Raw genomic sequence first — 23,046 nt, 5'->3', positions numbered from 1 at the left:
TAAATACTTAGTTATAAGTGTGTTCCTGGGCAGAATGATAACTACCATTCCTTGAAATACTTTTTTCTTCTTCATCAAGACAATCCTCCTGCATTCTGTTGTTGGTTGATATGTATTTATGTGTTTGCTGGGTTTCCATAAGGTTAGAGAAAGTTATGTGGTAGTTGAATCTCACTTTTAAGGTGTTGAAGATTTAATATTAAAAACTGCAAAGAAGTATCAATAAACCCAAGTGAACCTTAGTTCACTTCATCTTCTGAAGGGTGTTGAGGCTTGAATATGTTTTGCATGAAAGACTCAAACCAAGTAATTTGTCAAAATACCAATGCAGCGATTCTTTTTCCATATAGGGGAACTCCTATGAATCTAAACTTAAAAACGGGTAGAGGCTATGGAGCATCTGCTTCAGGTATTGCTGTTACTTTCATCCTTCACATTTTGGAATATTTCTCTTCTCTGGCACTGACAGCTGGAGCAGTTGCAACCCTTGTTTCTTATTTGGAGGAACATGAAATAAGTACAACTTATTTAAAGTAGGAATAGTCAGTGCCTTTTCTAAAGAGAAACAGTCTTTCTGGGACAGTCTGGTGGCCCAAAGTGCCATGGAGTGATGGCTGGTTGATTACTGATCACTGAACAAGCTGACTATAATTCTATTTTAAACTGGAAAAAATTGCATTGATTATTACTCCTATGGTCAAAATACAAAATATTTCTAAACTATACAGTTGCACTGGAGCCAAACATTTGAAGTTGCCTAGAGAAGAAATTTCACTCTATGGTCAATATACTGAGCTACTTGCCGGTTAAACAGACTCTGGCCTTGAGCATTAGCTATGCGCATTCCCGCAGACAAGCTTTACCTCCTCGTTCAGTTTAATTTATACCGTGTGTTGGGACTTAGATTCCAGCCTACCTCGTATTTGAGACTGTCCCTTTACAGTCTTCATATTCTTCCTCCCGTTTCTCCCCTTATGTAAATGCTTCTCTTCTGATTGAGAACAGGCACAAATTTCCCGTAGAGATTCTGTGCCCCGCAGGTTTTTGTTGACTCCAGTTATTACATGGTTCACTTAAGAATGATCCTGAAGCAGCCTGTTGTTATAAGTAAATATATGTGTCTTTGGAGGAAAAAAATACAAATTTTGCCTGGGAAAGAAGTTTTTTCTTTGGGGTAAATTTTACGCATGCTCTTGTAATTTGCTCCATTTGTCTGTAGTAGCAATCTGTATTGAATTTGCCTCTCTGCTGTTCAGCTACAGGTGCTGCACACTCTTGCCATCTATTTATAAAGCAACAAGAGTGTTTTTTATTAAAAACTTGATTGTGGTTACCTACATGCTGTAAAGCCAGTATTGAATTCAGAGTAGAGATTTATTTTTAACCGGAATAATTTGCTCAGCAAATCAGTGGATTAAAGGCATTGCATTAAAAGTAGTAACAGTTTCTCTCTCTCCAAAGCCAAGTTGCAGCCCAAAGGTATTGATTTAGATGCCGCAGGGAATATAAATGGATTGCCTGTTATAGAAGTGGATTTAGATTCATTTGAAGACAAACCATGGAGGAAACCAGGTGGGGCCTCACAGTTTCTTGTGGTAAATATTTTCTGCAGTTTTAGCTGTTTCTTTTTCATTATGCTTGTAATTTCTGTCCACTTATTGCTGCTAGGGAAGGGGAAAGTCTGAACAATTCTATTTGCTCAGCATCTGATATCCATCAAGACAGTTAGTGACTTTTACTCATTAAGCCATACCTCTACATAAAATTGGGCTGCATTTACTCTATTAATTTAACTTCCCTAAAGAAAAAAGCCTTTTAAAAATATTTCATTAATTCCCTAGTTCCAGAAAATGTTGTGCTTGTATCAATGTGATCACATTTGCTCGTCTTGAAGTCAGTTGAGCAAGAGCAAGATTTGACGGTGATGAGACGTGGTCTCCTCTTCGTGTCCAGCAGCTTGCTTATTGTATTCATCATGGCCACACTCATGGTCATCCCTGTGCAGCCTTCTTACCTGGGCCCTGGGGATGTCCACACTTCTGCAGGAAAGTACCCTCACTGCAGAGGGCAGTGATGGTGGGAATTAGCACAGGGCTGCACATCGTGATGGGAAAGCCGCCTTTTGCTATTGTGTCCTCCTGCCCCAGACAGCTGAATAGCAGGAAGGAAAATGCTAGCTAGTGTGACAAAAAAGGCTGTAATTTTTCTTCTAAAGAGGCAACGTTGCCTAATTCTTTTCCAGATCCTGCCCCTCGGTGCCTGAGTAAATAATTTTGCTGTCCCATTTTATTTCTTGTAGACCTTATTATCTAGACTGCTCGGCTGTCCAAATAGTACTTTGCACAGCAGGTTTTAATATGTACATGGTCTCTTTTGTCTTTCTCATTTGTATTCGGGAGATTTCTACTGCAAAGCAGCTCTTGTATGACAGCTGTAAGATGCTACAAGTAATCTTGTGGGGTTTTTTTTATCTGAATTTGATACGAAAGCAAACAATGGAACCAAAGAGATCAAAATTTTTGCTGTGCCACTCTCGTGAAATGTGTTATGACAAAATGTTAACTGAAGCATAACATCCACTTGCCTCTCCCCAGGTATAGTTCTTCTCCCCACCGGTCCTGTACTTTACCTATCTTTTAGAAATATTATGTTAAGTAAGTAGTGCTTTTGTAAGTTTGCCCATGGTGCATATTTGATATCTCTTGCACACCTGAAATAGAGGGCATCAGAGTACATGACAGTGCAAATAACTGCGTTGATTTGTCATGCTATCAAACTAGCACTGAGCACTCTGTGATGAGTAGGAGTTAGTAGAGACACAATAGAAAATGTAGCCTTTCTTCTGCAGGGGATTTCCCATTGGTTTTGAAGTGAGAAAGAGGGGGCTAGGAAGAAAAGAAGTTAGAAGGAAAACAATGAAGTGAAGTTCAGAGATAGAAGCATGGAAATCATTGTGGTCATGCTGACATCCCTGGACCAAAACGGATCCAGCTAGCCTTAAAACAGTGTTGACTTGAAGTATGAATAGAGGGAAGATGTCTGCAGAGGTGTGGCCCGTAAGTTTATATTAGATGGCAAGTAAGTAGCTTCTTACTCAACAGCCTTTCAGGTTTACATCCTGTGTGGTTAATTGGTCAGCAAGGTGGTACCTCTTAAGTGAGGGAGAGGAAGAAGAAATATGGCATAGAAGCACTGACAGAGGGCTGAAACATAGACCGATAAAACAGTTACGTAAGTGTCATGCGGCTGAGTGTGTTGGTGAAATTTGCCTATTTGGGTGGTCCAACAGGAAGAGCAGCCTACCTAGAAGATAAACTTAAACCTTGCTGCATAGATCCAAGCTTAGCATGGCCAAACAGTGTTTTGCTTAGCCCTTGTGTATCAGCTTCTTGTTTTAGAATTGGTCTGGCTAGGAATAGCTTTGTGAGGGGAATGCTTGAGGGACATCTCAGCAGGGCTAGGAGATGCTTTATAATGCTTTCTGTTGTGAGATATGCCTTACGGAGCTGAAGCTGTGTTTGTCCTTCTGCATCTATGTTTTCTTGTCAAGCAGTTTGTGGCCACTTCTCTTCCTGAGCAGTGTTCATGCTGAAATGGCACGTTTCACAGGATACTAAATGTCAGAGTAAGCTAACAATCTTGGAAGACTATAGTTAGGATCACGACTGAACTGGAATTGCTTGTGTAGTCTGAATCGTATCAGTAGAAGGCTTCTGCTTTAGTCCTGTTTCACCCAATGGGTGAGTCCCAGAATCTCTGCTCAAAACAGCAAAGGCAACGACAGTCAGGAGCAAAACGCGTTGGCAGAGGAAGGTTGTGTGGCACCATCCCATCTTTGCGGTGGTAGCTGCAACCATCGTTCCTGTGCTTTCCCCAGCTCTCAACTCATTCATAAAATTGCGAGAAACCACTCTGGAAAACCCAGGTGGTGAATAACTGGTTGCAAGCATCTCTTAATAGCCTGCATATTGTGTGTCCCAAACAGACCCACCACTGTTCAGGCTGTAGTCCCGCTCCCACCCAGAGATGCAGCCATCTCTGGGATGGCACGCGGCAGCTTTCTGATAGAACGAAGTGGGGAGTAAACTGTGCTCTCTACAAGAGTGGGTTTTTTGGGTTTTTTGTTTGTTTTTTGGGGGGAGGGGGAGGGGAGTGGTGTTTGTTTTTCTCCTAACTCTTCCTTTAAGCACTTACAGGACAGTTGGAGAGTGCAAGCCTGCCAGAATCCCCTTGTTAACTTGTACTACCTTTGTTAGGTGCTGACCTTTCTGATTACTTTAATTATGGATTCAATGAAGAAACGTGGAAAGCTTATTGTGAAAAACAGCGACGGCTTCAGCTTGGACTGGACCCTGCTCCTCCAATCAGCACTGAAAATAAGATCACAGTAGGTGATGTCACTCCTGCATATGGCTGCAGTATAACCGGGGCTTGTTTCTGTGGTCACAGAAGTGAGAGTATAAGAACAGAAGCTAGCTTAAAACCTAACTTTGCAGTATGCCTTCCATTGATGAGAAATACAAAAATATATCTTTAAAAAACTAAGTGTCTCTGCTAGAAGTCTTTCCTCACCCTGTGGAAAGAAGAGCTCCAGTTATCTGCCAAGTTTGAACTGCTGGAGTAGCAAGACTTGAGTGAATTTCCTGTTGACTCCCTGCACTTCAAGGCTACCTGCCTTCAGGAGTGTCTGGTTTGGAGATCCTGTGGATATGAAAGAGAGGTGTAGAATTGCTGGAACTTTGTTTTCAAGGTTGATCTGTAGGTCTGCTCAAAGTCTGAGGGGAGCTGTGCATCCGTGGCTGTTTGGTTGTTGCTGTTGACTGCTACAGTTGTGTGACTGCTTTTTGTGAGTGTTTGGTGACTGCCTTGGCCACCACCCTTTGCAGAAGTTCATCAGGTGGCCAGCAGCTGTTAAACTCTGTTTCAAACAACAAGCCAAGAGCAAGTGCCACTATTTCCACTTTTGACTTAAGAACTATGTAAGATGGGACATTAGCTTATTAGACTTCTGGGCTTCTAAGGGGAAACAGCATGGACAGCAGGCCAAGGCTGGAAAAGCCAACTAGTTTACAAAAACATGTGCCTGCCTGACTGAAGAATAGGTTGCTTGTTTGCAAGAACCCTGAGATTGTTCTTCAGTGGAGCGCTTATCCTCTGCTGATACCTGCTTATCATCTCTGCTGCTCCATTCAGTTGAAAGGGAAAGCATTAAACCTGTATTACATGTTGTATTCCTTAGGTTCAGCAAGGAAGGACAGGAAATGCTGAAAAAGAGGTGGAAAACAACATCATCAAAACAGAATTCAAAACGGACTTCTTGGCTCTGGTGGGAGGGCGCATGAAGGCTGGACCTCCTCCTAATAGGTAAGAGATGATCCAAACAAAAAAAAGCCTGAGTAATATTGTGTTCTTCATAGGGGGAGCTGGGATCCACCTGGACCATATCTGAGTCTCTTCAAGCCTGAAAGAGAAGCAGCTTATAAACTGTACTGGAGGCTACTTTCATCACTTGTTAACTATCAGCTCCTTCAGCAGTGCTCTGCTGAGGGTTGTGCAACCCCAGCTGCTCGTTTACCTGTCCTCGGTGGTGTCACCAGTATAGCGTTGGATAGGGAGGGAAACCTGTACCCCAGCTGGGTACTCATCTCTGGGCGATAATGAAACAAGGAACATCCCTCTGCTTTGAGGGTGCACCTTGCTGGCTGCTTGTGCTTACTTGGCTCTTCTTACTCCCACGATGTTAATCTTTACCTTTAAGTGGAACTGGATTACACATTTGGCAGCTGATGAGAGGAGCTATTGGTTTCTGAACCTGTGTGTTACACCGCTAGGTGCATATGAATTAGTTATTTCCTCCAACAAGAGGATCCAGAAGGCTGGGCAAAGTAAAACGATTGAGTCATTTTGTTTGGCAGCTTCTGCTGGGAAATTCACTTCGCTGACATTATGAATCTGATGGATTTTATCAAAAGCTTCAGAAAAACAAAGCCACGTGACACCGGAACAGCCAGAAGTTTGGGGTCTGGGTGTTTCTGTTGTCTTATTTTGTTCACATTCCATCTTTTTCATACCTGTCTTGCAGAAACCAATCTTTCGTCCCAATTTTCCCCTTTCGAAATAGAGCTTTGTCCAAAGGAGAACCAACTATAAGCCTCACGTATAAGCTTAAAAATTATACTTAGTCCATTTGTATTAAAGCACTTTGCTGGCATTTCTGTCCCTCTTCATAGTGCCATCAGACTGGTCAGTTTTGTTTCCAGTTGTCATGCATCTCTCCTGAGATTTTCAAAACTCTGCGTCAGTACAAAGCAAGCTGATCCTATTTTAGCTATACAGCATTTTTGTCCGTTTTAACTTGCAGTCTGGTTTTGAAAGTACTGACAAAAGATTCTGTTCCTGCAGCAGAGCTTTCTGTTCAGGACCAGATGTTTTCTGTCAGGACCAGGAAGAGAGTCCTCATAAACCACATCATAAAAATTATGGGATTAGAGATTAGATTTATGTTTTGCTTAATGTGAGAGCTGATTTTAGTAAGAAAACTCTTGCCAGCTAGCCAGCATTTTTGTATGTATAAATTTCTCGCTGAAATAGAAAGGTCTGCTGTCTAACTGGCAAAGTGCTGACCTTTCTCTGCCATCGTTAACTGCAGGAAAACATGTTAAGGCCATATTTACACGAATCAGTTGTTACATGAATATAGGATGAGTGATTCTTAAACCTCAGTTGCCGGAGTTTCTCTCTCTCATAAAGCCTTTACTTGTGATGACCTTACAACCAGCCAGCTCCTATAAAAATGCTCTTGCCCTAAGTGTGACCTGGATACGGAGATGAAAGAACATGGTGAAGTGCAGGTTCTCTGGCTGATTTCTGCTAGTGCAGCAGAGAGCACTGTTTTCTGGTTGCATGAATATACCTTTTGTTTAAAGGATCTAGTTTTGATTTCATTGAAGATAGCGGCAAAGCTTACTAACTTTAATAGGGGGAAAAAAAGGCAGACCCCAGGCAGATGGGATAGAAAATGTCAGACAATCTGATCCATGTACAACATGAGTGGTATTAGCAACACTTGGAAGGTTGGACAGAAAGGAATGAAAATCTGGGCTGGTAACACCAAAGGCTTTTCCTGATAAATACTCTCCACTTTCATTGAGTGCGATTCTGCAACTGTTATTCTAATCTGGAGAATGAATAAGGGGTTTAAGCTCTGAACTGGAGTGTGTGACCTGTATTATTACTGCAGTACATGATTCCTCTTTGGATCATGTTCCTAGATGTTCAGAGAGACCTAACTTGCCCCTGCAGGCAGAGCTCAAATTGCTCAAACGTGGAAAAAAGACTTCTCATTCATCTCTTGTCCAGCCTGACTGCTGTCTGGAGAGATTTGTCTTGGATGGAAAAGAATGTCCGTGGCCTTTTTTCTTTACATCTGCCAGTGTGAGAGAGAGCTCTGTCTGGTAATGGGGAAAACTGTTCCTTCTGTTTTTGAGCCTAAAAAGATGAATCTACTTTGTACTAGGAAGCTGGGCGGGACAATTGATGTGATCGGTGGCCAGGCAGGCACAATTAGGAGGGTAGAAGGAAGACGACGTGATAAACATGCCTCTGAGGAAAACCCCATTCAGGTAAAAGTTTTGAACAATCTTGACAAATTTTTGATTTTACTGCACTTTTAGTGAATCCTGAGCAAATGTCTGCGCGTTCCTGATCTCCTGGGTCACTGTCTCCTTCTGCAAAGCAGTAGACATGGTGTATCATCCCTGTTGGGGTGTATGCATGTGCCATTCCCTTCTGCCGATTGAAATAACTTCTGCGTTGTAAGCTTTACCTTACTAGGAGGTAGAGATTCATCCTTTCAAGTACTAGCCTTGCTATTTGAATGGTAAGGTCCAAGTTACTCTTGTCATCAGCACTCCCTAAGTATTCCTCAGGGTGCTGGGGGGTTCCTGTGTGCATTGTTCCCTTCCCATATACTACCTGGCTGCTGTTTGGCTGGAATCTCCAGTTCTGCAGTGGACGACTTCTAGCTGGGGCTTACATTTCTTTTATTTCAAAGTAACATATAGACTAAGCATCATCAGACACTGCCCACACTGCAGAGTTGGGGCAGGCCTGTGTTACTGCATAGCGTCCCTTAAAAAAATAAAAACCTGTGGTTTAAAACTGAACCCAGTTCTGATCTTCCATGTCCAGTGTATGTCCCTAATGTTCTGGTAGGCTTCTCAGCAGGAAGGTGCTAGGCATGTTCCCAGGACTTTCTGCCAAGAATTTGTCTGTCCTAACCACCTTCCTCCTACCAGCCACCCTCCACTGCCCACAAAACCCCCCAATATGGAACCTTTTCCCTGCCTACACACAATTCCTGTTTTTGTTATTTATATTTTAGTGGCTAATTTTCCAGCTATTTGCCAATAGTGGCCTAAGAGTTTGCTAAGAGAAAGAATTTGCTGAGAAATGGTTGTTGTTCTTCCCACTTAGCAAGCGCTGACGTTTGCATTTCCAAGTCATTCTAGAATCTCTGCATATTGATCATTTCTTCAGCAATAGTGTGTGTGTGACCTATTCCGTCCGACAAATGCGAATCCAGCCTTATTCTGTTAGCTGGTGTACATGTGCACAATCTAGAGCAGGATTTGACATCTTGTTGCCCTTGTGAAAGGACAAAATGGATGTATTAAAAATAGGAAGAGCTACAATGTCACTCTCAAATACGGCTGCTCCTAATTTGGAGCCTGTACCATTGGCAACTCCCATTAGGTGCTGAATTCAGCCCCTTGACAGTGGAACAAAAGGTGTTCGCAACACTGAGATGTGCAGCTGTCCTGCACAGTTGAGTCCAGTCTTGCTGCTGTTCTGATTAAGAGAAGATACCTGTTCTAAGGGTACTTCTTGCTTCAGTCAACCTTCCTTCCTCCCAAAAGGATGTTATCCCCTGGGTCTAACATGACTGTTCTTTCCAGTAACACTGTGCTGCCTGTTTTGGTTCTGTACTCCCTTTATGCCAGCACAGTGAGGTTCCAGCTGCAGGAGTGAAGAGATTAACATGCTGTCTTTTCTTTCCTCTGCCTCTGTCTTCTAAGGTCCTTGGAGATCATGGAAGTAAGCCACAACCCCCACAGCAGCCCCAGCAACCATCGCAGCCCCAACAGCCACCTCAGCAACAGCCATTTGCACCACCAGCAGGTCCGCCGCCTCCCCCTCTCGCTGGTCCACCTCCACCACACTTTCTCCACCCTCCTCCACCAGTTACTTCTGTCCCACCTCCCCTGCATCCTCCAGGTATGTGTTCACACAGTAGTATATGGCAGTCTCAAACATCTGCACTCTCCTGAGGCTGTGAGTTAGAACATCCCAGGCATGGAGCAAATCAAAGGTTTAATCAGTAGATGCTATGGGGCAGTCAAGCAATCACATAACAGGTCCTTTCACTTGGCTAATCTCTGTTCATTATCTCCATTAGCCTTTTTACAATTTGCTCTTGTATACTTAAATAATAGCGGCTGTTCCTTGAAAAACCTCTAGGTTGTGTTTCCATGGGTGCTACCGATCAATTTGCTTTATTGATAAAGAAATGGATTCCAGTTCATCTGTGGAGGAAGCTAAGAACATAGGAATTGCTATCTTTTATCAGACCAGCAGGCTGTTTAGTTCAGGATCCTGACTGGCTATGACTGATGCCAAATGCTGCAAGGGTCATTCACGACAGGTGATACAGATTTGTATCTTCCTGTGTTTGTTTCTAGGTATTTTATTGTGCCTGCTGCTACTGTCGGATGCTTCTTACTGCTCATAGAAGTGTCTTATAAGCAGACATTACAGTGGTGCTTCATTTTAAAAGCAAAATATAAATAATGTAAATGAGGTCTCTGGACCACTGGATGTTGTCCACAGCTTTAGCAAGTTTTTGTGCTCTTACCAATAACCAGACGGGTTTGTATTGTGCTAAGTGCACTTGGTGCTTGTGGAGATACTCTCAAGTCCTGTATCTGCCAGAATGCCCTTTACCCCTGTAGTTACACATTGGGTGGTGAGACCTGATGAGATAGCTTGGGTAAAACTAATTTTCATCTATTTTTTTCCTAATTTGTTGTCTTGAGCAGCATGTTACAGTTTACTGTCTCTTCTGTACATATAATCAGTCTATTTCTGCAAAGTTTCTTAATGCAACTACAACATGAAGGCCAGTTGGCCGCTTTCTCTAGGCACCAGGCAGGAGAGAGCTATACTAGTGGAAAGAATAAAGCATTTTGATGCAGCTGAGAAGCCCAGCTGTGCTTACTCATTCAGAGTATTTTCCTCTCAGTTGCCTAAGGGACATAAGTCATTTCTGTTGACTCTTTTCAGTGCAATTTTACAGACATACTGGCCATGGCCTAAAACACATTTTTCTGTCTTCGCTTCCTAATAAGTCTTTGCATCTTGTGATCCAACATAAGTCACGTCTGTGCCCCTGTTGTTTCTGGCATGAGTAGTGCATCAAGGTGGAAGTGAAGGCCGTGCTTTGGGCTTTCCCTGGTCCCATATGCAGTAGTGAGTCTCCTGAGAAGTCACCAGGAGCGCATCATGCAATCACTTCCACATTCTGCTCCACAGGCAGAAGAATAAAAAAAATATGGTCAAGGCTTTTAATCTGAGGGGGATTATTACTGCAGTACTCACTGGTGGACTGTGGTGACTCCTCTTACTGCCTTCCATTGTCAAATTCAAGAGAAGTGGATATATTGTCCACTTGTTCTTTTGGTTGTTCACTAGCATGTCTGATCCACTATGTAAGTATGATTATTAAAAATGTTGAAAAACATGTTTAAAAAAGCAAGCAAAAAGACAGACTGGATATCATTCCTGCTGCCCACCAGAACTTTCTGCACGTCCAGCCAAAGTAGTTGATTTCGGTCTTTTAACAGAAACTCTTACAGGGAATGTGCCAGGGACAGAAAGTAATTGCCCCGAAAGGGGTGACCTGCTTTGGGCGCTTCAGTGTGCCTCAGCATCTCGATGTGCCCCTCTAACCGCAGCAGTTTCTCCTCCCTGCCTTTCCAGTTGTTCTCAAGGCCGAATCAGCCATTTGTGTGTTAACACTAGGGAAAAGGAGTCCTCCAGTGTAGGAGGGCAACAGCATTTAAAATTATAATATGAAGGTAAACAGGTCATTATTTGGGAAAATGATAGCCTTTAGACCAGTTACTGCTTAATAGCACCATTTTTCCTGCTGATCTATTTGCTGAAATGTGTGAAACATTCACAAGGATGCTTTCTGCTTTAGCTTGAGGTACATAGATGACACGGTTGTCCTGTTGTCCTCACTAGTTCTGTTTGCTTGTTTATTTCCATAGGTCTGCCGCCACCCGGACCTATTCCAGGTAGGTGCTAACTTGGTTTCAACAGCAGTGATTCTGAACACCCAGATAGCCCTATCTGAGCATTTGGATTAAATAGCATGCAATAGGATGACTCTAAAACCCATGTTAGAATGCAGTTAAACTAAGGCTAATAAACTCCAATGCCTTGTTGAATTGCTCTAGCCACTTATCGTTTATTCTGGACCTAAATAATAATCTGTAGGGCTTCTTAAGTCCATCTTGTTTTCTCTGAAGAGCAATCCAGAAAGCGAAAAGAACTTCAGATGGCAAAGGCCCTTTGGTTAAATTTGGAATGGTTTGTTTCTTGTTGTTATGGCTTCTTGCATAGCAAAGTTTTTAAGTGACAAATCAGTGCTTTGGAGCACGAGACTCCAAATGCAGTTTCTATCCGAAGCCTTTGCTCCCTGGTGTGCAGTAGAGCTGGTGAATGCTAATACAGAAATGTAACAACCAATCTTGTGGATATAGCTAATTCAAGGCCACTATACAACTGAATTTCTCTAGATTTATCTTTCTTTTCTTCTTCTTATTCTTTTTTCTACTAGAATTTTTGCCTAATCCAGCGGAAAAGGAATTTAGCTATTTTTGTAGCAGACCATATGGTCCAATAGCTGTGACCAAGTGACAGACATCTGGGAATCCAAGGCTGGTGGCCACTGTGTACTTGCAGCCAGACCACTGCCTCGGTATTATATTGTACATTTGATTCACATACTTGCAAAAGGTCTGCATCCAAAGCACTTTGGACTTCATGCGCTTGTCCTTGCTGTGTGTCAGACATGTACCTGCTGCACAGCTTTTGTGCTTGTGCTCGTGCTCTGCTCAGAGCTTGATAAATGGAAGTACAAAAAACTTATACTAGCTGGGCCATCCCTCAGACCAAGAAAATTGCAGTTTGTTGTAATGTCACTTTTTATGCTCTTCTCCATGCACAGTAATATTGCAGAGCTGGTTCTCTGTATTGTACTGAAAGAAACCTGCTCATATTTAACTTGGATTTAGAAAAATTATATCTGTAGTGCAAATGCAGATCCTGGCCTTGATTCTAGAGATTGCAGCACCCACTTGCTAGTCTGAGTGCATTCAGATTAAAGTTGTTTGGGAGGAACAAGGCGGAAGAAATGAATGACCAGGCTGTTCCAAAGAGCTTCCACTTTAGGTAATTGCGTTGAAAAAGGAGATGAGGGCGAATACCTGCTAATTATGATAATGATGATGATCCACCACCATTAGAGTAAAGTGCTAATAACAGTAGCACTTTGAAGTGCTTGCCGTTGGTGAGCAAGTTGGATGGAAATGCTCTAGGCATTGTATTTTGTTGAAAGATCTTTCACAAAAAGAGGGAAGTATCTAAGGGTGAGATATATCCCCAACTTGTCTGCAGCATAGTTCTCCACTAGCTGAGCTAGTCACTTCAGGCTACTTCTGTTGGCAGTGAGGGGCTTCTAGGGAGGGGCTCTCCTCACCCATTTTGGATACTGTTAGAGGTGGTGAATTAATTGTCTCTAGGTTTCATCGACTCCACTGTCTGAAAGTCCCTTGACTCTAAAAGGAGCCTGGAGCTGCTTGCTCTAACGTGTATATCTGAAGTTAATCAGGTGACTCCTATCCTTGGTATCAGAACAGTTTGTTCCTTTTTTTTTGTTTAATGATAAACAGAGGAGTCTTTATGCAAAGTCAAGCCAATGGTTGATTATTCTGTTCTTGCTGTCGTTGGTAACCACCTATAACGGTTGCTTATAGTTATGGATAGAAGTTTAAGAAGTGCCTTTAGGAGCAGTCAGCACATCCTTCCTCACTTTCAGATTGGTTGAGGTTGAGGACTTAGGCTTCCAAGTGCTTATGTCACCTCTAGAAGTGGCCTTCATATACTTCTATTTAATTCTGCTTTCTGAAGATATTGTCTTTTGCTTCTATAAATAAACTATTAATGTGTTTGAAATTGGCCCCCTTTTTAAAGCATCAGACAGCTGTGGGGACCTTTTCGACATCTCTCTCTGCTTCACTGTTGCTATGTCTTCTCATGATTTTTAAACGTATACATGCTCAGAAGACTGGCTTTCTGTAATTAAAAAAAAAAGACTTCTATCTATATTACTTTGTCTCTCATGAAACGTGTTACTCATTTTAATCAATGGAGCAATAAAACCTTCACCATACTTGCAACCTATCTGCTCCCAAGAGTCGCACTTTTCTGTTCTCCACAGGACTGTAAGGATTTAATATTTATTCCTTAATTAATCTTATGTTGATGATGAATCAGCCAGAAGGCTTAGGTAGTTCTTTTTTTTAGTAGTCCTATAGAACTAGCGCAGCTATAGAGTTTTAATTTTGGTAGGAGGTATGACCTTGAAGGAAAATTTTTCCATTTCAACCAGGGCCTTGTTTAGAGTAGAAGGGTGCTTTAACTGCTTAATTTTAATCAGAACAAAGTCTTGTTCCCTCTTGTAAAGCTGTGAGACCTCTTCTGATGACTTATGCTTCTGTCTAGGGTTGTTCCCGCCTCCTCTGGCGCCACCACCAGCTCTCCTCATTCCAACGTTGGATGGGTAAGAAGTTCCCTCTATGTTACAGAATATGTTTGCAACTTTGGTTTTTGCACTTTGGTGTAGCTGGAGAGTGGAATGGCCTCATTTGGGTGGGAGGCATTAGCACACAAACTGGTATCCGGTGTGTCTCTCATCACTTGAAGTGCACCAGTGGTAGGAGCTGGGTTGCTCTGTGGTCAGTGCCTTGAGCAACATGAGTCCACAGCACCTGGGGAGAGCCATCGGTGCAACTCTTCTGTAATGAGGAACGCTGGAGGTTAAGCTTAGGATAGTGCTAGTAATTCTGGTGCTAGCGCCAGTAGTCTGGTCTGGGATTTGAGGGACGGAACAAAGTCCACAGGGAATCCTCTCTGCACGGTACTGGTCTTTTACAGTAGTTAGCCTTGACTTTTCATTTTCCTGGCATAGGAGGGAGTCAATAAAATCTAGGAAATCTAGTCTCCTTGGGTCCAGTGCAGAGTAGTTGATAGCTTGTTTTGTTTTCCAAACGTTTTCTGTAAAGGAATCTCCAAGCACTTTGCAACCACTGATCATTTCCCAGGAAGCTTTCTACCCCTGATTTACAGAAAGGAGGGACAAAGCAGGATGAGCAATTGAGTTAGAGCAGTTTCAGAAGCTGTGACAAAGCGGCTGTGCCTGCGTTCCTGATATTTTGCAATACGAGGTGAAACAGATTCACTTAAACCATAGGTTTTCCAGGGGAATGTTCTGCAGGGCTTCAGAAAAAAATCATGTAAACTTGCAGTGCAGACGTACCTGCAAGCAGTTCAACTAAGAGGTCGCTCGTGTTAGTAACTTGTATCCTTTGCTCTCTCCAAAGCCAGCCAGCCAGCTACAATAACAGGCAGCCTCCTCCATTTGGCTACAACTCTGCAGGTGAGCTCTTAAGACAAAGAACAGTCAAACTGCTTGTATCTCTTCTCTTTGGTTCTTGGTGGCTTAGGTTTTTCTTAGACTGATTGAAATCATGCTTACTTTGACTTTATGGCCTTGCATGTGCCCCAGACTATCCCAATCACTAGAAACATGCTGAGTCTGACTACGCCATAAGGTGTTTGGAAAGCTGTTACCCTTTCCGCAGCAATGGTGAAGGCAATTTTGTAGTTGAGTGCTTAGCATCAGTTCATTGCTCTCAACGCAGATACCAGCAGCAGAGAAGGCTCCGTGTGCCTGACAGCAACATGCTCTTCTGCTTGCTTACACACAGGCTTGTTCATGCTCTCTTCCTTCCCCTCGCTCCCCCCACCCTTCAGGGACAATCATAGCCCTCAGCTTCATGTCTCCTCCGTGAGCTTTTGAATGCCTTCCTCCCCCACTTTATCATCTTCCTTGCCTACAGGCACATGCAGGCACCCTGCCTACACACACTTGCAGGCATCTGTCTCCTTTTGTTTTGTAATGGAAGAGGCAGTGCCAGAATTTCAGCAGACTTCCTTCCCTGTCGCAACCCTGCCAGCAATGCCAATGTCCTGTCCCCCTTCCTTAGTGACCAGCTGTCCTTGGAGCGGCACCTCCTCCCTTCACCAAGCAGGCAGAATCACAGGCAGCAAGCACTCCACCATCTCCTCTGTGGGAGGTGGTTTGGGGAGCGGGCAGTGCAAGGGCATCCTGAGATACAGCAGCCTCAAGTGCTGTCATGTGCACAGCTTTTCAGCAGCTGGTACTGCTTTGGGCCATGACCTTGCTGGCCTGGTCCAGCTGAGCAGGCCTGCAGGTCAGCATCTGGATGGGGACATGCTGGTGGCTCTGAGCTCAGCAGGTGGTACCCTTGGCCCTAGGTACCTGCTGAGAAGTGGGACCTTCTGGGAGTTGCCAAGAACCTAAGACTAATTAAACTTGGTGGACTTGGCAGCAGTAGAGGGATGCCCCACCATTGTAGGCACCGTTGCCCACTGAGCTAGGATGCCTAGGAGGGGCTGGCTGGAACTTTTCTCAGTGGAGACCTCATTGTGTGCCCTGTACAGAGAACAAGAACTGGGGGAGTGTGTAGCCCCTACATTAATGAGCTGTGTTAGGGGTTGGGCTGATTTGTGGCGACATCTGCAAGTATCTGGTCTTGCTTGTCATCACTAGGGAAAAGGTATTCACATGTTCTTAGCATACAGGGGAAGGAAAAAGGAAGATGTGAAGGCAGGAAGGAACTGGGCCACTGCTGTCTCCAAGAGAAGGGTATCACTTTTGGATTCAGCTGTACCACCTACTTTGGTAACTGCCATCCAAGAGCATGTTAGTCTAAACCTGCTTAGCTGGTGGGCTCTCAAATGGCTGCTGGTGTGGCCAAGTTGGAAGCTACAGGCAAGGGATATCCAGATGGTGTGTGTGGAGAGAGGGGGATGGAGAGGATGCTCCTAATGCTTCAGACAAACAAGGATTCTGCTCTCTCACTGCAGATTCAGGTTTCATCAGCTACCCACCCATCTCCACATCCCACACGCCCTGGGTGACGACGGTGGACAAAGGCACGAGCAGTTCCAGCAGCAGCCATTGGGAGTACTCAGGCTCGAGGCGTGAGAGGGAAAGGGAGCGTGAGCGGGAAAGGGAAAGGGAGAGAGACAGAGACCGCACTCCGACCACTAGTGAATACAACAAGTGAGTGCTGTGTTTCACCAGGCTTCTGCTCACACTTACCCAGGAGGGAGCTCTGGCCTTGCCCTGGAGCGCAAGATGATGTTTGGTCTGGGGATGGGATTGTATCAGTTTAATTTTCTGAACTATCTGGAGAAGAGAGAGTTTGGATCCATAACAGGAGGATAAAACTAGGAGCCAATGTCTCTGGCTGATTTCCTGTATCTGTTGTCACTTTGTTGTTTAATCCAGAAGAACCAGTTATGCTTGCTCTCCCACCTGTAACATGAGGCCAGTGAATGAAATAGCCCCTCTCTGTTCACTAGGTACTTCACTGCTCAGTGTGAAACATTGGATATAGAAGCTGCTGCTTCTTGTCTTCTAAATGCAACTGTCAGATCAAAGGGAAAACCACCCATGCTTTGCTCAGCTCTCCTGTAGAGACTTTCAGGGTAATGAGTGCCGTTCAGCAGGAGTCAACCATGAAATGTAAATCCTTAACAAGGCCAGGCATTTCTGAGCAGAGTGCTGGAAACGGCCACCTTGGTGGGAAGTGACACGATCTCGGGCGACAGCAGTGCTGGGAGTGCTCAGGGAAGGAGACACTTAGCCTCCTAATGTTGATTTAGAGAGCTAAAGAGAAGGCTAGAGTGCAAGGGCTCTTTCTAAGCTGTTGCTTTGTGTGCTCTGCGCTGGGGTGCTCGTGATGTTTCTGTCGCAGGCAGCGTCAGTGTTTTGCAGGCTTCAGGCTCGGAAATGCCAGTAGTCATTTAAAACACGATCAGAATGTGCATTCCTGGCGGAGGGGTGCTGCCTACCCTGGGAACCTCCAGGCTCTGGGGTGAGCAAACAGGGCAACGTTTTCCTAACAAGCTTTTTTTGTTTGTTTTCTGTTTGATGTTGTGGGCACTGTAGGAGGAAAGGGGAGGAATAGAGCTGAACGCAAACTTGGTGTAGTTTGAAGAGCTCAGACTCCCACAGTTCCCAAGTGGGTTTATGCTGCAGCCAAATCCTGTGATCAGCACTTCTGGGCACACTGTTAGCATTTCTGGGTGCTTTAGAGAAAATTGGTCCCTAAGATCATACTCAACAAGCAGGGCAGGTAGCCGTGCTCAGTGGAGTCCTTTGGAGCACTCCCAGGTGATTAATATTGGAGATGGACTTGTCTGGCTTGTTTCCATTAGTCTTAGAACAGAGTTTCAGGCTTGCTTTCGCTAGGAGTCTGAACATTGTTTCCCACAGTGGGATTTTTGAACCTTTTAGATGACAGCATTCAGCATGTGAATGGGGAAGAGGGACCATAGAGCAAGGAGAGAAAGGGAGTGCAGGATGTATCTGAATTTGGGGTACATTGTGCCCACTCTTGTATGTAGGTGGAATGAGGTGTCTTGGGCAGACGGGTATAGGCAAAAAGACCATCTTAGCTGTGTTCACAATTGCAAAGTATGCAGTTTGGGTTTCTAAACTTACAGGTAAGAAAATAGTCTCTTGACCTGTAATGTCTTTGTGTGAATTAGACTATCTGGGGAAGATAATGTTGTAAGGTAAAATCCAGCCCAAGGAGATGCAGAATAAGAGGAGGAACGTGTTTCTGTTGTTCTTGAACAAGGGTGGCTGGATGTCTTTGACGTATTCCAGAAGGACTGTGAGGGCAAAAGCCCTGAAACACTGACCATGTGCCTGCTGCTGAGGTATTTCCTTTGCAAATACATCCAAAGAGCAAAGCTTGTAAATGTTCTGCTTTGAGAAGCCAGGAGAAAGCTGTGTTCAGGTGTTCCGTTGTTTGGGCTTATGGGCTGTGTACTAGGCAAGTGGAGAAAGTATTACACTGTGGTCAGAAATTAGGATTGGGTTGCTGCTTGGGATGGATAAGAAGCAGCAGCTTATTAGTAGGGGTGTTTTCAGGAGAGCGTCATGAATATCTGCCTGTTGGTAGAGGAGAGTTCAGATTCATAAACTTGTTGGTTCTAAGCTGCAACTGGCAAACAATCCTGAATTTCTGGATGTTTGAGAAGGCTTTTGTCTCCTTTAGAGCTGTCTGGTTATGCTGGTGGAGAATAATTCCAGGCTCAAATGAACAGCACCTTTAAATATTTCCCCAAGAAGTGACATACTTTGAGGGTGGGGTTCTGCAGCCCTCTCCTGACTTTCATGTCCATGAATGGCCTGTTTGCCTGCCTCACTTCTCCTTTCTCTTCCGAAGCGATGATGAACGATACCGCTACTACAGCCGAGAGCGCAGCTATGACTTTGAGCGTGACTACCGCCGGAGCCGAGATCGCAGCAGGGAGCGAGAGGATCGTCACCGAGAGCGCAGGCACAGAGACAAAGAGGAGAGCAGCAAGCATAAGTCTTCAAGGCGGTAAGAGCTGTGCAGGGTTGAACTGGTCTGTTAATGGGAATGCACCTTAGCTGCAGAGAAGCAGCTTGAAGTTCTTAGAGTGAACTGGAGCCCTAGGTCACTTTGGCGTCCTGTGACGTGCTAATGTCCTGAGACAAGAAGTCTGGGCAGAGAAAGCAGTCTCGGACATGTACCTGCAGGAGGCAGGGCTGTCTGCAGTAGGGAGAGGATTCCTTGTGGTTTATACATTCTCAGGCAGCTAGCAGGATGTCAAATCATTGCCAACAAAACTGCAGCCATGATTCCCAAAGGAGAGGTTGCCCTGAACATCACATCTGTACAGCACAGGTCCCAGTGTAAGGAAAATGCATGCAAAGGAAAATGCAAAAACATAACAGAAGCATCAGCTCTCAGTCCTAAGTGTTCTTGTGCAGAAAAGAAAAGCTTTCCTAAGCCTCAAATCTGAAATTCCCTCTTGGAGCAGGAGGCTGTGTAAGGAACTGGCTGAACACTGCATGATCAGAGCTCTCTGTCCTGTGCTTCTGCCAGTGATGTTGATGATTTGGACCAAGGTGGAGCACTTTTGGAGCAGAGCAGGGTGTCCCTGATTAACAGCTTTTCTGGAGAAAATGTATGATTTGCTACAGATGATCTTCCAGAAGATGATCCTTTCTAGCAATGTAAAAAGTCTGGTCTCCAATTTGAGGCAGTGCTCAGTTGCTGTGTCAGTTTACATCCTGATAATGACTTGAGCAGACTTGCTCTTTTTTTTTTTTTGGTGCTGCAGCTTACTACTTTTATAAGAAATTCGTGTCAGCTGTGCAGGTAATTGGCCTTATTTTGAATTTGGTATCAAAAAAACTCCTACACAGTGACTGGAGGTAAAAGGCTGTCCTCATCTTTTGGGAGATGCTTTGAGTAAGTTCTCAAGAAAGGACTGATTGCTGAAGAGCAGGAAACAAAGTGGTGGAAAGGAAGGCCAGGAGCACAATCAAAGTTAAATACAAAACAAATAGAAGCTGAGATGATACCAGTCTAACGGGCTGATAATTTTAAGGGTTATTTCTCAGCTTTCTGTACTCAGAATTGAAATCTGCTGTTACCTGGCTGCATGAACAAGGTGGAATTCACCAAATGCCAGAATCTCTGAGAGCTTAGTTAGGAAAATGGGCTGCTGCACTAGGTGGAAGTGAGGTGAAGATCAAAGCGTTTTGCTGTAGTTTCCAGTTTACTCCAAGTTGAACAGTCTGAAGGAAATCACTGACGCTTGTTTAAATATTAAAGGACGGTTGCATTGTTCAAGCCTAAACCACTGCTGCGTTGTTGTCCACAAGGTGGCTGAAGATGTGTTGGTGAGCGGCAGCAGTCATTTTTTTTTCTTTTTCTTTTTTAAATTGACTATGAAACCATTTATTGAACAGGTCAGAAAATTACTCAAAGCCTGGAGGTTTTCAGCCAGGGCTTCAGTGGTTCAGCAAGTTAGATGTCTCTGCTACTAAACTGCTAAACTGGTATCCCAGCTGCAGTAAGAATGTGTCTCTGCACCTGAGTGTGTTCCCACTCTTGGAGCTATGTGTCTATACTGTGTGACCACACACCTTTCTGTGATAAATTTAGTGTGATTTTTTTCCTGTCTTCTGTTCTAGTTCTGCCATTTTCACACCATGGTCAGCTCTAGGGAGCTCACTTGGTTTTAAACCTGCAGGGAGAAATAATTGCATATTTGATGAATAGCAGAAAATCTCCTCCCATGAGGTCCCGAGAACCAGAATGGGCAAAACCAGAGCTCACCCGTTCCCAGTTTCCCTGATGGAGATGAAAGCCCAGATGCTGACCTCGGTGTGTGGGTTATGTCAGGCACGCTGTACGTGCACAGTGCAGCCGGCTGTGGTCAGTGGTACAAGACTTTCAGATATGCACAACCTAGTCAAAGTTACTTCTGGCTGGGATTTCTCCAGCATCCCAGAAATCCTGGATAAAAGTCTGTGGTTGTCCAACCGCATCTGGAAAACGATTCTGGTTGAGGGGAAAGAGGTTTTAGAGCACAGAGGTAGTGAAGTGCCAGGTCATTTATGAGCAAGCAAAAGTAGAAACAGGATCTGTCTCCTGCTGGGAAACCCACATTTCTCTAGCTACACGGACCCGTTTCTTGTTTCTAGTCCAGGGATTTCCCCAAGATGTTTAGGGGAGATAAAGTGAAAGTTTCAAAGGTCTCTCAGATTTACAACTCTTCCTTCTTGCAGGAACCTCTGCTCAGTGCTTGATATTGAAGCTTGTGATGTGTCAAGATTATTAGAGCTCCCTCAGGAATGGGAGGGTGACACAAATGTTTGTTGTTTATAAAAACTTCCCAAAAGTGATTCTGACGGCAGTCCGTCCAGTATGCCGCCCGCCTAGACCATGTGATGATGCAGCATGTGGTGTCAAGCAACCACCTCGAGCAGTTTGCATAACCTGCCCTTGCTTCAGCTGCTTGTGCTATCAGATCGTCCCAAATAAACACGATGAAGCCTTTCTGTGGCACCACGATGCCCTCAGCATTTCTGCTCTGTCTCCTGCTTACTCTAGATCAAAGCGCTCTGTCCCTGTACGTGCCGCAGGGGCAGTGCGCTTGGAGCTCTTCTCTGTGGCAGAGCTGTGCTGATGCAGCCTCTGATCTCTCTTTCTCCCCTTTGCTCCTCACCACAGCAAGCAGCACGAGAGCGAGGAGGGCGAGAGTCATCGGCGTCACAAGCACAAAAAGAACAAGCGTAGCAAAGAGGAGAAGGAGGCCAGCGAGGACGGTGCCCAGGAGGGAGAGGAGCAGGATGCCAAGGAGTAACGCAGGCCTACCGTCAGCCCTCCGAGGGGACTCGCTCCTTTCGAACCAGCGTGGCGTTGGTGGTGTTTTGTGTTGGTTTTTTGCTTTTTTTTTTCCCAAGGGAAGAGAGGCTCACTCTGCCTGAGCAGTGAAGGACATCGCAGTGGTTTGAGAGTTAAGGCTGCACGTGCAGATAAACTTCTGTTTTTTGGGTTTTTTTTTTTTTTTTTTTTTTTTGATACAAGACAAAATACAGCAGTACTAGTATATAAAAAAAGCACTGAGCTACTCTACTCATAAACGTCCCTAGGGAGGACTTCGTTGTATCAGATCCTATGGTTTCTGATGAAAGATGGCTTCAGCTGAAACTAACGCATTTAGGTGATAGTTTTTGTTTATTTTTGTGACCATCATTCCTTTTTTGAAAAGTAGGACAGTAAGTGCAACTTGAAATTTATTGTCCAAAGAAACGTGTGATTTAGATCCTGAGAGCCAGCTTAGAGTCTGGCTTCTAGTAGTGAAAAGTCTCATCCCCAAATCCATTTCTTTATAGCTCCAAGAATATCTTCTCATTTCTTTGTGGCAAGACTGGCAGCATGTGGGAAGGAACTACTTTTACTGGTGGGTCACGTGATCTTACTTTGGTCCGATGGCTTTGAGAAGCTGTTAAGTGTGTTTACACAGGGTGTACAAAGACTTTGAACCTAGCTTTTTTTTATCCATTACAAATGTAGTTCTACCATGTGTTACACCTGTAAGTGGAAAACCACGTTCAGTGGAGACCCATAGTAAGAGCATGATTTTCCCTTTAGTTTTGACTAACTTTTTTATTATTATTAATAAGGGTTGAGCTGAATAATCTAGCACACTAGAGAACATGAAGTCCCATCTAGCAGTTTGCCCTCATTGGGTTGGCTTATTTCTATTTGGATATCACCAACACTCCTGTGCAATGCATTCCTTCCCCCATAGGTCTCAAAATAAATGCAGTCAAATTCCAAAGTTTGTTTCGACTTAGTATTGGTTGGGCAGGGTGGCAACAGAGGTATTTCTGGGTGAGAAGAACAGGGGAAGTCATTCTGGGGTTTTTTGGTATGTCTAATACTTGAACAGAATACTGTACTTCTGTTTGTGCAAATCCACAGGTGTCTCATTTTAAATATCTTCTGCTTCTTTGACTTGATATTTAAAACTGTCTTAAATCCTTCCCCTAAAATAATGTGGTTCTGAAATCTTACATATTTTTTGTATTGTAATCATGTCATGTGAAGCTTGCAGCCTCTAGAGACTTGAGCCAGTATAGCACTATGAGAATGGTTTATATGCTCTGACAGTGCATTTGATGGGTCATTAACTGCAAAACCTGCGGGGAGAAGAATAAAGGTGTTCTTTTTTTTTTTTTTTTTTTTTTGTAAATGTGGCTTTTAAAACTTG

General features: G+C 44.0%; 1 protein-coding gene across 2 annotated transcripts in view; it reads left to right on the top strand.

The window, feature by feature from the left end:
- The window catches only part of LOC106489876 (pre-mRNA 3'-end-processing factor FIP1-like), a 29,437-nt gene extending 6,428 nt beyond the window's left edge, over positions 1-23,009 (top strand). For both annotated transcript variants that reach the window (XM_067304376.1, XM_013949156.2), the window contains exons 5-16: positions 351-409; positions 1,462-1,572; positions 4,257-4,387; positions 5,240-5,364; positions 7,517-7,622; positions 9,078-9,276; positions 11,331-11,357; positions 13,849-13,906; positions 14,727-14,782; positions 16,297-16,495; positions 18,675-18,833; positions 21,501-23,009. In XM_067304376.1, coding sequence (XP_067160477.1) covers positions 351-409; positions 1,462-1,572; positions 4,257-4,387; positions 5,240-5,364; positions 7,517-7,622; positions 9,078-9,276; positions 11,331-11,357; positions 13,849-13,906; positions 14,727-14,782; positions 16,297-16,495; positions 18,675-18,833; positions 21,501-21,633 — 1,363 coding nt within the window. In that variant the 3' untranslated portion in view covers positions 21,634-23,009. The remainder of the gene's footprint in view (positions 1-350; positions 410-1,461; positions 1,573-4,256; positions 4,388-5,239; positions 5,365-7,516; positions 7,623-9,077; positions 9,277-11,330; positions 11,358-13,848; positions 13,907-14,726; positions 14,783-16,296; positions 16,496-18,674; positions 18,834-21,500) is intronic.
- The last annotated feature ends 37 nt before the right edge of the window (positions 23,010-23,046 follow it).

Source organism: Apteryx mantelli, chromosome 13, assembly GCF_036417845.1.
Source record: "Apteryx mantelli isolate bAptMan1 chromosome 13, bAptMan1.hap1, whole genome shotgun sequence".
NCBI classification, from domain to species: Eukaryota; Metazoa; Chordata; class Aves; order Apterygiformes; family Apterygidae; genus Apteryx; species Apteryx mantelli.
Note: the sequence above shows the minus strand (reverse complement) of the source record. Positions and strands in the feature narration are given on the sequence as shown.